The sequence below is a fragment of the Ursus americanus genome, chromosome 22 (genome assembly GCF_024610735.1).
Source record: "Ursus americanus isolate L20-20 chromosome 22, mUrsAme1.1.p, whole genome shotgun sequence".
Classification (NCBI taxonomy): domain Eukaryota; kingdom Metazoa; phylum Chordata; class Mammalia; order Carnivora; family Ursidae; genus Ursus; species Ursus americanus.
Genome location: NC_142148.1, coordinates 48,450,996 through 48,467,965, shown reverse-complemented (window position 1 = coordinate 48,467,965; position 16,970 = coordinate 48,450,996). Strand labels below are relative to the sequence as shown.

At 40.2% G+C, this 16,970-nt stretch overlaps 1 protein-coding gene across 8 annotated transcripts in view; it reads right to left on the bottom strand.

Annotated features, from left to right (window-relative positions):
- Positions 1–16,970, bottom strand: part of LOC148108089 (ral-GDS-related protein-like) — an 81,655-nt gene that overhangs the window by 13,238 nt on the left and 51,447 nt on the right. For 4 of the 8 annotated variants that reach the window (XM_087853793.1, XM_087853792.1, XM_087853791.1 and 1 more), the window contains 2 exons: positions 16,814–16,958; positions 1,642–1,914 (listed from right to left, as the gene is read on the bottom strand). In XM_087853793.1, the coding sequence (XP_087709919.1) occupies positions 1,642–1,792 (151 nt within the window). In that variant the 5' untranslated portion in view covers positions 1,793–1,914; positions 16,814–16,958. Of the gene's footprint in view, positions 1–1,641; positions 1,915–16,681; positions 16,959–16,970 lie in introns of those variants that run through there. The other 4 variants (XR_015721000.1, XM_087853796.1, XM_087853795.1 and 1 more) reach the window with 3 other exon arrangements.

Below are 16,970 nucleotides of genomic sequence, written 5' to 3'. Positions count from 1 at the left end.
TCAAACCGAGTCTATTGTAGACAACATACGGATAGGTCTTACTTTTAAAATCCAATCTTGTACTGTTTGTCTTCTTATTGGAACATTCAGAGCATTTACATTCAGAATATGTATTGAAAGCTATGAATTTAGTGCCATTGTATTTAAAATCCCTGTTTCTGTAGATTGTCTCTGTTACTTTCTGGTCTGTTACCCTCGGGATCTGTCCGCCTGCAGTATCCCCCTTATTATTTCTTGTAGGGATGGCTTGGTGGTCATATGTTCTTTCAGTTTGTCTATCCTGGAAACTCTTTATCTCTGCTTCCATTCTGAATGATAGCATTGCTAAATAAGGTACTCGGCTCCATTTTCTTCTCATTTATTACCCTGCCCTTTCTCGCCTGCCAGGTTTCTGTGGACAGGTCTGATGTTATTTTGATGTTCCTCCCTCCGTATGTAAGAAATCCCTTCCCTCTAGCTACTCTCTGCATAGCTTCCTTGGTTTTAGGATTTGCAAGCTTCACTATTATATGTCGTGGTGTTGAACTATTTTTATTGATTTGAGGAGGACTCCTCTCTGCCTCTTGGACGTGAATGCATGCTTCTTTCCCCAGATTTGGGAAGTTCTCAGCCATGATTTGATCAAATATACCTTCCAGCCCGCCTTCTTTGTCCTAATGATCCTGATATTGGTTCTTTCCAATGTACCATTAAATTCTCTAAGTCTCTCTTCATGTGTTGTGGGTTGTTTTTCTCTATTTTCTTCAATATCCTTCCTTTCCATCAGCCCATCTTCTAGATCACTTATTATCTTTGCTGCCTCACTGACCCTGGCTGTCAGAGCGTCCAATTCAGCCTGCATCGCATGCATAGCATTTTTAAGTTCAGCCTGATTAGATCTCATTTCTGCCCTCATATATTATATATTGTCATTAATGCTTTTTCCTACCCTAGCTATTGATTTTACGATTGCCATCCTGAACGCTACCTCTGACATCATGCTTATATCCTTAAAATTAGTTCTGTGGCAGAGGACATGGTCTCCGGTTCTTTTCTTTGTTGAGAGTTCTCCTTCTAGTCATTCTATTGAGGGATGGTTGAGCAAATACACAGAGTCCAAAATATCAACCACCAACCAAGGAAGACGCCCTCTAGAAAATACTCCAAGTGGTCGGAAGCTACCACAGATACCCAAACAAAGTCACGATTATCCAAAACAGTCATTACAGTGGGGCAGAGAGACTATAAGCACTCAGGGTGGACAAGGCGGGGTGATCTGTCTGTTCCTGATTGATTTTTGGTCTCTGTCTTAGAAGACACCATGTCCCAAAATTGCAAACAATCTGGAACTTATATATAAAACATATATATAACATATATCATATACATTTCACATACATAACAAAATGGAGTAGTGTGAAAAGGATTGGTATGAGGTATAAAAAGTATAAAAGGTAGATATGAAAATATAAAAACCCACTTCAAATCATAAATTGGGAAATAAGAGTATTTGAGATGGTAACAAGGTAAAAAAAATTAAATAAATGTAAAATTTTAGCTTGAAGTATAAATGAGTCTTGAGGGAACACCTGGACCTCAATATATTAGTTTCCCCTGGCGCTGGAGTTTTGCAGTCCTGTAGGAAATAAGCGTGTCACTTACCTGTTCTTCCAGTCTGTCTTCTGGGGGAGGGGCCTGCTGCTTGGCTGTTCAGGCTGCTCTGCCTGGTTGGCCTTTCACCACCCCTTGTCAGGGGGTTGGGTTTAACGTGAGGAGGTTGTCTGTGTGGCTTTGTTCCCTGGCAGATTTCCATGCCTCCTTAGAGGGTCAGAGGAAATACGGCTGTGCAGAAAACTCTGGCCTAGGGCAGCAAGATCACGGTCACCTTTCTTCAATGAAACTTCCAGGTCAAAACATCTCCACTTGGAAAAAAACCTGTCAGCCAAGAATGCTTTATTTGGAAAAGCTGTCCTTCAGAAATAAAGGAGAGATAAAGACTTTTCCAAACAAAGAAAAGCTAAATGAGTTCCTCACTACTAGACCTGCCGTAAGGGAAGAATTAACACCTATACTACTTAAACTCTTCCAAAAATATCAACATAAGAGGAATACACACAAACACATTTTAAGAGGCCAGTATCACCATGATACCAAAACCAAATAAAAAGACTACAAGAAAAGAAAATTATATACTGGTGTCCCCGATGAATATAGATGAAAAAATTCTCTTTAAGTATTAACAGACTGAATTCAGTAGCATCTTAAAGGACCATATACCACGATCAACTGGGATTTGTCCAGGGGGTGCAAGGATGGTTCAACATATGCAAATCAATCACTGTGTGACACATCACATTAACAGAATGAAAGATAAAAATCATATGAATATCTCAATAGATACAGAAAAAGCATTTGACATGCATTTGACAAAGTACAACATGCATTCATGATAAAAACCCTCAACAAATTGGATCGTGAAGAAACGTACCTCAACACAATAAAGGCCATATACGGCAAACCCACAGCTACGGCAAACATCACACTCATTGGTGAAAGACTGAAAATTTGTCATGTAAGATGGGGAACAAGACAAGGGTGCCCACTCTCGACACTCCTATTCAATACAGTACTCGAAGTCCTAGCAGGACCATCAGACAAGACAAAGAAATCATAGGCATAAAAATTGGGAAGGGAGAAGTTAAAACTGTCTCTATTTGCAGGTGACATATAGAAATCCTAAAGACTATAAAAACAACCCTGTTAGGTCTAATCAATGAATTCAGTAAAGTTGTAGGATAGAAAATAAATGTACACCTAGCAGTAGCATTCCTATACACCAACAACAAACTATCTGAAAAAGATATAAGGGAAAAGATACAAAGAACATTTATGTTAGGGAGAAAAACAACAAAATACTTAGAAATAAACTTGAGCATGGAGGTGAAAGATCTCTTCACGGAAAACAAGACATTGATGACAGATACAAAAAAAGAAACCCACCAATGAATTGAATGGTATTGCATGTTTATGAATTGCAAGAAATAATGTTAATTACCCAAGCCACCAATAGACTCAATGAATTTCCTATCAAGATTCCAATGACTTTTTTTGCAGTAAGAAAAAAAAAATCCTAAAATTTGAATGAAACAATGAAAGACTTTGGATAACCGAAACAATCTCTAGAAAGAAGAATAAAGCTGGAGGCATCACACTGCCTGATTTCAACTGTATTATAAAGCTATAGTAAATCAAAATCTTATGGTAGTGGCATAAAAACAGACACATAGACTAATGAACACAAGAGAGAGCCCAGAAATAAACCCAGACGCATACGGTTTTTGAGAAGGGAGGCATTCTCAATGGAGAAAAATAAAACAGCTTCTTCAGTAAATGATGCTGGGAGAAGTGGATATTCACATGTCAAAGAACAAAACTGGACCCCTATCTTACATCATCCACAAAAATTTACTCAAAATAGATAAAAGACTTACAGGGAAGACCTGAAATCATAAAATTCCTACAAGAAAACATAGAGAATAAACGACTTGACATTGGTCTTGGTAAGTATATTTTAAAAATAACACCAAAAGCACGAGCAACAAAATAAAAAAAAAAAAAGTGGTACTACACTCAAGAGCCTCACAGTGAAAGAAATAATCAACAAAATGAAAATGCAACATATGGAATGGGAAAATATTTGCAAATCATGTATCTGAAGAGAAATTAATACCTAAAATATATACATAACTCATACAACTCAGTTGTATGTAAAAAAAAGAAAGAAAGAAAGAAAGTAAAAAAATAAAGAAAAGAAAAAAGAAACCAACTAAAGAAAGGACCAAGGACCTAAATAGACATTTCTCCAGAGAAGACAAATGGACAACCAGCACATAAAAAAGGTGTTCAGGGGCGCCTGGGTGGCACAGTGGTTAAGCGTCTGCCTTCGGCTCAGGGCGTGATCCCGGCGTTATGGGATCGAGCCCCACATCAGGCTCCTCTGCTATGAGCCTGCTTCTTCCCCTCCCACTCCCCCTGCTTGTGTTCCCTCTCTCGCTGGCTGTCTGTATCTCTGTCAGATAAATAAATAAAATCTTAAAAAAAAAAAAAAAGTGTTCAACATCTAATCTTTACGAAGATACAAATCAAAACCACAAAAACCACAACGAGATATCATTCTTGTTAGAATAATTATTATCAAAATGACAAAAGATAACAAATGTTGATGAAGATGTAGAAAAAAGGGAACTCCTGTGCACTGTTGGTGGGAATGTAAATTGGCATAGCCAGTATGGAAAGAACTATGAACTTTCTTCAAATATTAAAAATAAAATAACCAAAGGATCCCGCAATTCCACTTCTGGTTACATAGCTGAACAAAATGAGATTAACATGTTGAAAAAAAAGAAGTTAGCCTGTTGAAGAAGTATTGCCACCCCATGTTCATAGCAGCATTATTTACAATAGCCAAGATATGGAAACAACCTGTATCTATCAACAGAGTAATGGATAAAGAAAATGTAGTCTGTATATCCAATGGAATACTATTCAGCCATAAAAATAAGGAAATCCTGTCATTTGAGACCGCACGGATGGTCCTTGAGGACATTATACTAAATAAGTCAGCAGAGAAAGACAAATACTAGATGATCTCACTTATATGTGGACCCTAAAACATAAAACAAATAGAAAAACAAATAGAAAAAGAGATCAGATTTATGGTTACCAGAGGCACGGGGTGACGGGAGGGAAAACTGAATGAAGGGGATCAAAGGTACAAACCACAGCTGTAAGTCCTGAGAATGTCATGTGCTACACAATCACTGTAGTTAACACTGCTGCATGTTGTAGCTGAAAGTTGCTGTCCTCTAGTTCAACCTCATTGAAATATTAGGAATCCCAAGCTTAATCCGAACGGTTTGAGCCCAAGGTCACAGAGCTCCCACGTTGCTGTTTTCAATTGCTACCATAATACAGAACACTTGGAAGGAGCATCTGTATTCCAGGAACACAGCCAAATATCCTTTATTCACTAACTCTTCTGACCCTGTGACTCCATACCCTTTACTTGTCGTAGTCAGAATTCAGTTAGATAGAAACTGCCTTTCTGATTCTAACAGTACTAACGCACTATGTTTTCAACACAAGCTGCCTATAATATAGTTTAAAGTTTATTTATGATGTGTATGAAAAATAAAAAAAATTATTAGATGATAGTTAAGGTCCCAGAGGCTCGACAAATTCCACAGTTCTCAAAAATATGGCCCCAAAGCCAGCAGCATTACCTACACATTTGTCAGAAATGCAAATACTCTAGCCCTCGAGAGAACTATTGAATCAGAATCCAGTGGGATTTACCTTTGGCATCAACAAGTCTTCCAGGCAATTCTAATGCACACCAAAGTTTGAGAAACACTGCTTTAATTGTTTTCATTGTTTGCACAAAGACAAGGGTGGATAATTAGTCATAGTCATCTCCATAAACTCAATAAAAGCAACGGATTAAAAAAATACAGGCAAACTCACATATCTCATACGGAAAATTTACAATTTATAAAAAATTCTACAATATGCTTTAGAAGCTTAAAGAAAAGTGTGAGGACACATGAAACCTCATGATATATTTGGGTTTTGTGATGAGCACTGAGTGTTATACACAACAGATGAATTACTGAACTCTAAAGATATTTAGGTTTTTTTTTTTTTAAAGATTTTATTTTATTTATTCGACAGAGATAGAGACAGCCAGCGAGAGAGGGAACACAAGCAGGGGGAGTGGGAGAGAAAGAAGCAGGCTCATAGCAGAAGAGCCTGATGTGGGGCTCGATCCCATAACGCCGGGATCACGCCCTGAACCGAAGGCAGATGCTTAACCGCTGTGCCACCCAGGCGCCCCAAAAGATATTTAGGTTTTGTTTTAATTTATGACTGAATGTAGTGTTCTGTTTCATAAATGGATTTAAAACACCACATATGCCTAGTAATAAATGAAACCTCAAGAAACTAGATGAGTCTCAAACAAACAACCTAACTTTACCCCTTAAGGCACTGGAAAGAGAACACATCAGGCCAAAGTTATTAGAAGGAAAGAAATAACAAAGATTAGAGCAGGGAAAAATGAAGCGGGACTAAAAGGATAATGGAGTATACCAACGAAACTAAGAACTGATTCTCTGAAAATAAAATTGACAAGCCTTTACCTAGATTTCCCCCACCCCCAAAAACAAGGAGAGAGAGAGAGGGAGAGACAGAACTCATATAAAAAATGAAAGAGTGATACCAGAGAAATGCCAAAGATCATAAGAAACTACTCTGAACAATTATATACAAAAAATTGGACAATCTAAGGGAAATTGATAAAACTCCCAGAAACATACAACTTGCTAAGACTGAATCCTGATGAAATGGAAAATCTGAACAGATTATTAGTAAGCAGGTTGAATCAGTAATTGAAAACCTCCAAAAAACAAAACTCCAGGACTAGATGGTTTCACAGGTGAATTCTACAAAATATTCAAAAAGGAATTAATACTCAAATTCTTCCAAAAAATAAAGGAGGAGGGAATTCTTCCAAACTCATTTTATAAAACTGGAATTCTTCTGATACCTGATCCAGACAAGGATTCTGCAAGAAAAACATTACAGGCCAATATTCCTAATATACACTTACAAAAATCCTCAACAAAATATTAGCAAACCAAATTCAGTAATACACTAAAAGGATCATATACACATATCTAGAAAAGTGTTGTTACAGCTGATGTCAGAGAAATTATCTGTGCTATCTTCTAAAATTTTTATGGTGTCAGGTCTCATATTTAGGTCCTTAAGCTTTTTGAGTTAATTTTTGTCTATGGTGGAAAAAAAGTCCAGTTTCATTCTTCTGCACGTTGCTGTCCAGTTTCCCCAAGATCATCTGCTGAAGCGGCTTTATTTTCCCCACTGTATACTTTTGTGGCCTTTGTTGAAGATTAATTGACCATATAGTTGTGGAATTATTTCTGAGCTTCCTATTCTGTCCTATCGCTCTGTGTGTCTATTTTTGTGCCAGTACCATACTGTTTTGATTACGACATGTTTGTACCGTAAATTAAAGTTTGGAATTGTGATACTTCCAGCCATGTTCCAGGATATTTAGGATTTTTTGCGATTCCATACAGATTCTAGGTCTGTTCTGGTTCGGTGGAAAATGCTGTTGGTGTTTGATAGGGATTGCCTTAAATCTGTGGATTAGATAGTATGGACATTTTAAGAATATTAATTCTTCCAATCGACAAACATCGAATGTCTTTACTTTCTGTGTGTGTGTCATGACTTTAAATCAGTGTATTTATAGTTTTCAGAGTCCCGGTCTTAAAGCCTCTTTCATTAAATTTATTCCCAAGTGTGTGTGTGTGTGTGTGTGTGTGTGTGTGTGTGTGTGTGTGTGTGTGTGTGTGTGTGTGTTTAATCGTTGGTGCAGTTGTAAATGGGATTTCTTTCTCAATTTCTCTTTCTGCTATTTCATTCGTAGTGCATAGAGATGGAACAGATCTGTGTATTAACTTTGCATCTTGTAATTTTACTGAACTTATGAGTTCTAGTGACTTTTTTTTTTTGGTAGGGTCCTTAGAGTTTTCTAGATACAGTATCGTGCTATCGTGCTATACACGAATAGTGACAGTTTTACTTCTCCCTTACCAATTTAGATGCCTTTTCTTTCTTTTCCTGGTCTGACTGCTGAGGTCAGGACTTGCAGTACTATATTAAACAAAAGTGCTGGGAGTGCACATCCTTGTCTTCTTTCTGATCTTAGAAGCAAAACTTTTGGTTTTTCACCATTGAGTATGACGTTAGCTGTGTGTTTTAGATATATGGTTACTGTTATTATTTTGGGGTACGTTCCCTCTAATCTTACTTTGTTGAGTATTTTTGTCATCACTGGGTGTTGTACCTTGACAGATTAGATTTTAAACTAAAGACGGTAGGTAGAGATACAGAAGGACACTATATTATTCTTAAAGGATGTATCCAACAAGTGGATATGACAATTATAAATATCTATGCTCCCAACAGGGAAGCAGCTAGATACACAAGCCAACTCTTAACCAGAATAAAGAGACATATAGATAATAATACGTTAATAGTAGGGAAGATATAGATAATAATACGTTAATAGTAGGGAACCTCAACACTCCTCTCTCAGCAATAGACAGATCACCTAAGCAGAAAATCAACAAAGAACCAAGAACTTTGAACGACATACTGGACCAGATGGACCTCATAGATATATACAGAACACTACACCCCAGAACAACAGAATACTCATTCTTTTCGAATGCACAGGGAACGTTCTCCAGAATAGATCACATACTGGGTCACAAAACAGGTCTCAACCGATACCAAAAGACTGAGATTATTCCCTGCATATTCTCACACCGCAATGCTTTGAGAATGGAACTCAATCACAAGGAAAAATTTGGAAGAAACTCAAACACTTGGAAACTAAGAAGCATCCTGCTCAGGAATGATTGGGTAAACCAGGAAATTAAAAATCAATTTAAGCAATTTATGGAGACCAACGACAATGAAAACATATCGGTCCAAAACCTATGGGACACTGCAAGGGTGGTCCTAAGGGGGAAATACACAGCCATCCAAGCCTCACTCAAAAGAATAGAAAAATCTAAAATGCAGTTTTTATATTCACACCTCAAGAAGCTGGAACTGGAACAGGTCTAACCCACGCACAAGAAGGCAGGTGATCAAGATTAGAGCAGAGATCAATGAATTAGAAACCAGGAGCACAGCAGAGCAGATCAACAGAACTAGAAGCTGGTTCTTTGAATCAACAAGATCGACAAGCCGCTGGCCAGACTTATTCAAAAGAATAGAGAAAGGACCCAAATTAATAAAATTATGAATGAAAAGGGAGAGATCACAACCTACACCAATGAAATAGGAAGGATCATTAGAAACTTTTTATCAACAGCTTTATGCCAATAAATTAAACAACCTGGGAGAAATGGATGCCTTCCTGGAAACCTATAAACGACCAAGACTGAAACAGGAAGAAATTGGTTACTTAAACAGACCGATTAATTATGAAGAGATTGAGGCAGTGATCAAAAACCTCCCCAAAAACATGAGTCCAGGGCCTGACGGATCCCCAGGGAATTCTACCAAACATTCAAATAAGAAATAATACCTATTCTCCTGAAGCTGTTTCAAAATATAGAAATAGAAGGAAAACTACCAAAGTCATTCTATGAGGTCAGAATTACCTTGATCCCCCAACCAGGCAAAGACCCCATCAAAAAGGAGAATTACAGACCGATATCCCTGATGAATTTGGACGCCAAAATTCTCAACAAGATCCTACCTAGCTAATAGGATGCAACAGTTCATTAAAAGGATTATCCATCAAGACCAAGTGGGATTCATCCCTGGGATGCAAGCGTGGTTCAACATTCGCAAATCGATCAGTGTGATAGATCATATCAGCAAGAAAAGAGTCAAGAACCATATGAGCCTCTCAATTGATGCAGAAAAAGCATTTGACAAAATACAACATCCTTTCCTGATTAAAACCCTTCGGACTGTAGGAATAGAGGGTACATTCCTCAATTTCATATTCTATGAAAAGCCTACAGTGAATATCATTCTCAATGGGGAAAAGCTGGAAGCCTTTCCCTTAGGTCAGGAACACGACAAGGATGCCCACTCTCACTATTATTCTTCAACTTAGTACTAGAAGTCCTTGCAGCAGCAATCAGACAACAAAAAGGGATAAAAGGTCTCCAAATCGGCAAAGAAGATGTCAAACTGTCTCTCTTTGCAGATGACATGATACTCTATATGGAAAACCCAAAAGACTCCACCCCCAAACTACTAGAACTTATAGAGCAATTCAGTAATGTGGCGGGATACAAAATCAATGCTCAGAAATCAGTTGCATTTCTATACAAGAACAATGAGACTGAAGAAAGAGAAATTAGGGAATCCATTCCATTTACAATAGCATGAAAAATCATACATTATCTCGGAATTAACTGAACCAGAGATGTAAAGGATCTATATTCTAGAAACTACAAATCGCTCTTGAAAGACATTGAAGAAGACACAAAAAGATGGAAAAATATTCCATGCTCATGGAACGGAAGAATTAACATCGTTAAAATATCTATGCTACCTAGAGCAATCTACACATTCCATGCTATCCCAATCAAAATACCAATGACATTTTTCAAAGAACTGGAACAAACAGCCCTTAAATTTGTATGGAACCAGAAAAGGCCCCGAATCGCCAAGGAATTCTTGAAAAGGAAAACAAAGCTGGGGGCATCACGTTGCCTGATTTCAAGCTGTACTACAAAGCTGTGATCACAAAGACAGCATGGTATTGGCACAAAAAAAGACACATAGACCAATGGAACAGAATAGAGAACCCAGAAATGGACCCTCGGCTCTTTGGGCAAAAAATCTTTGACAAAGCAGGAAAAAACATCCAGTGGAAAAAAAGACAGTCTCTTCAATAAATGGTGCTGGGAAAAATTGGACAGCTACATGCAGAAGAATGAACCTTGACCACTCTCTCACACCATACACAAAGATAAACTCCAAATGGATAAAAGACCTCTATGTGAGACAGGAATCCATCAAAATCCTAGAGGAGAGCACAGGCAGCAACCTCTACGACATCGGCCACAGCAACTTTTTTCATGACACATCTCCAAAGGCAAGAGAAACAAAAGATAAAATGAACTTGTGGGACTTCATCAACATCAAAACCTTCTGCACAGCCAAGGAAACAGTCAAAAAAACTAAGAGGCAGCCCACGGAACGGGAGAAGATATTTGCAAATGACACTACAGATAAAAGACTAGTATCCAAAATCTACAAAGAACTTCTCAAACTCAATACACGAGAAAAAAATAAACAAATAAAAAAATGGGCAGAAGATATGAACACTTTTCCAATGAAGACATACAAATGGCTAACAGACACATGAAAAAATGTTCAAAATCATTAGCCATCACGGAAATTCCAATCAAAACCACACTGAGATACCACCTTGTGCCAGTTAGAATGGCAAAAACGGACAAGGAAAGAAACACCAAAGGTTGAAGAGGATGTAGAGAAAGGGGTTCCCTCCTACATTGTTGGTGGGAATGCAGTTGGTATAGCCACTCTGGAAAACAGTGTGAAGGTCCCTTAAAAAGTTAAAAATTGAGCAACCCTATGATCCAGCCATTGCACTACTGGGTATTTACCCCAAAGATACAGACGTAGTGAAGAGAAGGGCCATATGCACCCCAATGTTCATAGCAGCATTGTCCACAATAGCTAAATTGTGGAAGGAGCCGAGATGCCCTTCAACAGATGACTGGATTAAGAAGTTGTGGTCCATATATACAATGGAATATTACTCAGCTATCAGAAAGAATGAATTCTCAACGTTTGCTGCAACATGGACGGCACTGGAGGAGATAATGCTAAGTGAAATAAGTCAAGCAGAGAAAGACAACTATCATATGATTTCTCTCATCTATGGAACATAAGAACTAGGAAGATCGGTAGGGGAAGAAAGGGATAAAGAAAGGGGGGGTAATCAGAAGGGGGAATGAAGCATGAGAGACTATGGACTCTGAGAAACAAATGAGGGCTTCAGAGGGGAGGGGGTTGGGGGAATGGGATAGACTGGTGATGGGTAGTAAGGAGGGCACGTATTGCATGGTGCACTGGGTGTTATACGCAACTAATGAATCATCAAACTTTACGTCAGAAACCAGGGATGTACTGTATGGTGACTAACATAATATAATAGAAAAGAAAAAAAAAAGAAAAAAAGAAAATTCTTTATTAAAAAATAAATAAATAAATAAATGAAAGGGGGAAAAAGGAAAAAAACGTAAGCACACAAAATCAGGGAACAGGACAGGGATAACAGCCCCAGATACAGAGGAAAAAGCTGGATAAAACAGATGATTTTCTATGAATGTATAAATCACCAAAACTAAACCAGAAAATGATAGCAAATCTAAAAAAGCACTAAGCTTTTTTTTTTTTTTTAAAGATTTTATTTATTAATTTGACATAGAGAGACAGCCAGCAAGAGAGGGAACACAAGCAGGGGGAGTGGGAGAGGAAGAAGCAGGCTCCTAGCGGAGAAGCCTGATGTGGGGCTTGATCCCAGAACGCTGGGATCACGCCCTGAGCCGAAGGCAGAGGTTTAAGAACTGAGCCACCCAGGCGCCCCAAAAGCACCAAGCTTAGGTAGTTTTACTGGGGAATTCCACCAAATTTAAGGAAACAGATCATTTCAAGAGTATTTAAACTGGCTAAAGCAGAGAAAGCTTTTAATAAAGCTAAGGAAAGCACTAAAACAACTTGATAAAGATTACATTAAAAACAAAATTACAAACTGGTTTCACAAATCACAATGTAAAATGACTCAGTAAAATATTACTAGAATCTGGCTACACACTAACAGAGTTTTCACTGATGATTCAATAATATGACCATGATTCAATAACATAAAATCTGTTACTATTATTCATATGAACAGGTCAAGGAAGAACATCTGTATAATTTCACAGATGCTAAAACAGTATTTAATAAAATTCAACAACCATTTTTGATTAAAAAAACAAAGAGCAACAACACAGCCCTTAGTAAAATAACTAGTGTGGCAGAAACACTAAAAGCATTCTCAGTGAAGTAAGGAACAAGACAACGTACCCACTATCATTCTCACTTAGTATTTGATCTCGTCCTGGAAATACAAAGGAACCAAAAAGAGAAACAAGAGACATAAAAAGTAAAAAACATGGAATGAAATTCTTATTATTTGTAACTGATATGATATTATACCTGAAAATCCAAGAGAACCAACTGCAAAAACTACTAGAAACAATATGATGACATAAGTTACTGCTTGAAAAATCAGTAAGTACAGGGGCACCTGGGTGGCTCAGTCGGCTAAGCATCTGCCTTGGGCTTAGGTCATGATCCCAGGATCCTAGGATCAAGCCCCACATCGCATGGGGCTCCCTGCTCGGCAGGAAGCCTGCTTCTTCCTCCCCCTCTGCCTACCACTCCCTCTACTTGTGCTCCTCTCTCTCTAATAAATAAATAAAATAAAAATTAGTAAAGTACAATAATAAAAATATGTAATATAAGAAAGGGTCCTATTTTCAACAACAAAAAAGATCAACTAGGAATAAATTTAAGAAATGTACAGGATTTTTACACAAACCTTTTAAAGACATTTCTGAGACAACTGGAGAAATGTGTATGTAGATTGGATATTACATTAAATTAGTACTAGGCAATAAATTGTTAATTTTGATAAATATAAAAAAGTTTTGATAAATATAGCAATGAGGTTATATATATTTCAAAAGTCTCTATTTGTTCCAGTTCCCAAGTTATACTCTGAAGTAGTTACGAATAAAATCATTTGTTTTAAAACATTCTAGTCCCCCACCCTACAAAGAAATGGAGGGAAGAGGGACAAATGATTCAAGATTGGCAACACATGGCAAACTGTTTAAAAAGACGTGATGGATACATCCAGGTTCATTATATTCTCTTCCCTACTTTTGTGTATTTGAAAATGTGCACAATAGGACCCAAACAAAGGCACGTACTGAGAGACTCAAAGGTACACAATAGGCTTATAAAAACACACAAAAATTGCCACCTAACAATTAGAAATGCAAATTAAAGCTACAAATCAGATGTCATTTTCATCAATCAAATAGAGAAAAGATCCAAATATTTGGTGATATTCAGTATTTGGGGGAAAGGAAGTAACTGACCTGCCGGGGAAAAAGTATCCATCAGTACTTTGGAGGACTCCTTGGCCTCACCTTTCAAAATTATAAACACACACTCCGTGGCCCAGCAATTTCACTTCTTAGGAATTTATTCTAGAGATACTAATTCAATAAGTATTTTCCGCCACCTACTATGGCCATACACTAGAGACAGAAAAGTGGAGGAAACAAGGCCCCTGCTCTCATAGGGTTCCATTATTGTAGGGGAGGAGAGAACCAATAAAGCCAATTAAGTACACGGACAATTGCAAGGTCAAGGGAGATAAGTGTGATGAAAAAAGCAAACAGAATAAGGGTGTTGGGAGTGGCAAGAAGTCTATTTTGGATGGGCCTCTCTGAGGACGTGACAGTTGGGCAGAGACCTGGGTGAAGAAGAAAACAAAGGAGAAGAATGACCAGGAGAACATTCCAAGAAATAGGGAAGGAAACCACGGAGTAACACATACATTTGGCTTTCCTGCCCTCTGCTTCTCTTTTTATTCCCTAACAGTCTTTCGTTCCTCCAAAGGATATGAGCACCTCTTGAATGTCTTTCTTTGTCCTGATACAAAAATGAAAATAAACGTATCTTTGAAATACAATACATCTTTCGGGCCAGCACTGTTTCCCCAAACACTATTGTGCCTAATAATTTCATTTCTTCAAAGGAAGAATTCCCAAACTTATCTAGGTGTAATGCCAAACCTGTTTACAAAAGTACATTCAAGCTAGAATTAGTTTCACAAAAGATATTGACCAGTTACTAGATAATTTTATAGAAAAAAAAAATACTGTCAGTCCCTGCCCTTCTGGCAAGAATGCGAACCACTGACTTAGAGAAGACTATAGTTTAATTTCATAACCTTTTAAGCAATGAGGTTGAAATGTTGAAGTGCCTATTTGGATAAATATTTATTTATTTGGATAAATATTATTTATCCAAATATTTTCAATTTCAATTTCATGATCTTTTAGGCAATGATATTGATATTTTTAGAGGCTATTTTAATAAATATTTGACACTGAAGTGGCCAGTGTCAATTAAGGGCGTTCCAGTTGACCCCAAAAGAAACGACTCTGCAACAACACCTGAGAACATTACATACTAACCTGTTCAAAACCGTGAAACACCCAGACTTCAAACTTGCCATGAATGATACGTTCTGTGAACAGCCAGATTAATTACAAAGCTAGCATATGGAGAGATCTGTCCCTGTGAAATACACTATCTTAATTCTGAAATCAGCTTTACCTGGATGCATTCATCTCCTATTCAGACAACGCAAAAAAAACTAAGACTTCCAGATTCTACAGAGATTCCTAAGGAGACAACTCAGTGTAATCCAATTTCAAGCACCATTAGCCATCTGCACAAGCAACGACAGGTTTCCCTCCAACAGCTGACCATGCGGTGTACCCCTGGCCACATCACACCACTGAACCTTCCCCCAAAGGTCCAGCAGAGAATGCCACTTCTGACAACTAGTTACCCGAGAAAAAATTACCAAAGTGAGAAACCGGGAAAAGGTAAGCTTCCGCACAGGCCAGCCCAGCAAGAGGGGCGCTCAGTTTTGAGTTCTATGTAGATCTGAGGCCAAGAATCCCAATGCTCTCTGGCTCTGGAGCCTGTCTTTCCACGTCCCACCTCTTACGTGAGAGGCGTCCAGGAGCCTCACAAGGGACGCCCCCCACGCCCTCCTCTACTCTCCAACGTGGGGTCGTGATTGCCCCCTGCTCCCAGCCCCTGGGAAAGACGCTGGTCCAGCCGGTCGAGGACGGGGTACCACTGGGTCACCTGGGGAGGGTAAGGGCACGGGGCTGGGCTCCGCGGAGGGCCAGAAAAGGGCACCAGGGGAGGGAAGGGGACAGTCGGGGGCCCTCCGGCAAGCAGCTATCTGGGGAAAGGATGCCTGCGGGCCTCACTGGCGGGCCAGGCGAGGGAAAGAGGACACGTGAGAATGCAGGGTAGACGTGGGGCGCTCCTGCAGGCAAGAAACGTACGGAGGGGCGGGGGGCTTAAGAGCGGCCTGCGGGCCAGGTAGGGGGCCCCGCCCCTGCGCCCTGCCTCCCCTGCCCAGCGCCCGCTTCATGCCCGCGTCCGCGCCGCAGCGCGGCTCTGGCGGCCCCTTGCCCGCCAGCCGCAGGTTCTGCTTCAGGCGGCAGTCGGCGTCCAGCGCCGCGGCGGCCGAGCCGGACGAGGACGAGCCCGAGGCGGTGCAGCGCTCATGCTCCAAGGCGACGGGCTCCGTCCGCTTCCTCATCCCGCGGCCGACAGGGCCAGCCGCCGACGGCGTCCGCTGACCTCGCCCGCCCGCCCGCGCTGCAGTCGCCGCGACTCGCAGGAGCAGCTGCCGCCCGGAGCCCGCAGCCCCTCACATCCCAGCCCCAGGCCGCGCCGCCCGGCTCTACGGACCCGCGCCTGGGATCAGGTCGGCCGCGCCTGCCAATCAGCGCCGGGCTCCCACCGGCCCCGCCCCCTCCATGCTTCCGCCGGGAGCGCGCCCAGCGTCCCCGGCGCTGACCTGCCCCCATTTTGGAGTAGGGCGGGCGAAGCCTTGCGGGGAGTCACAGTCGCTTTCGGGCGAGCGACCGGTGGTGCCCTTGAGAGGTCTGAGCTCGGTCGCCGCGGGTGAGAGGGCCGCCTTTGCCTGGGTGCTCAGCGCCAGGAGCCAACGCAGCCGGTCCTGCCCCAAATCAGTGGCCCGAACGTGGGAGGACGCCGGCCGGAAAGCACCCAGCGAGCCCGAGCCGCAGAGGAAAGCGGGCTCCCACCTCTCCCGCCCCAGATTGTGATTTTCCCTAATGCTGGGAAGCCAGTATGAATGAACCCCTCGGAAAGGTTTCTGTAATGGCTTATGAAAACAAAGAGCAAACGGTAACAAATCACCATTCTCATGATTCATAACTATTTTCCACAAGATTTTAATTTAAAAAATACGCTCTCAGGTACTTTTTTTTTTTTAACACAAGCATATAGATAATTTAATTTTAAAATATTGGGCTGAATTTATGAAAACTGAACTCATTAAACAACTTACTTCTTAAAATCTGTATATGACTTTAGATTTGTGTAAAGCAGTTAGTAGTCGCTGGTGGAGGTGCGCCTGGCTGGTGGAGCACAGGACTCTTGATCTGGCTTTGTAGGTGCCAGTCCTAGGTCGGGTGTGCAGATCACTGAAGAATCTTTAAAAAAAA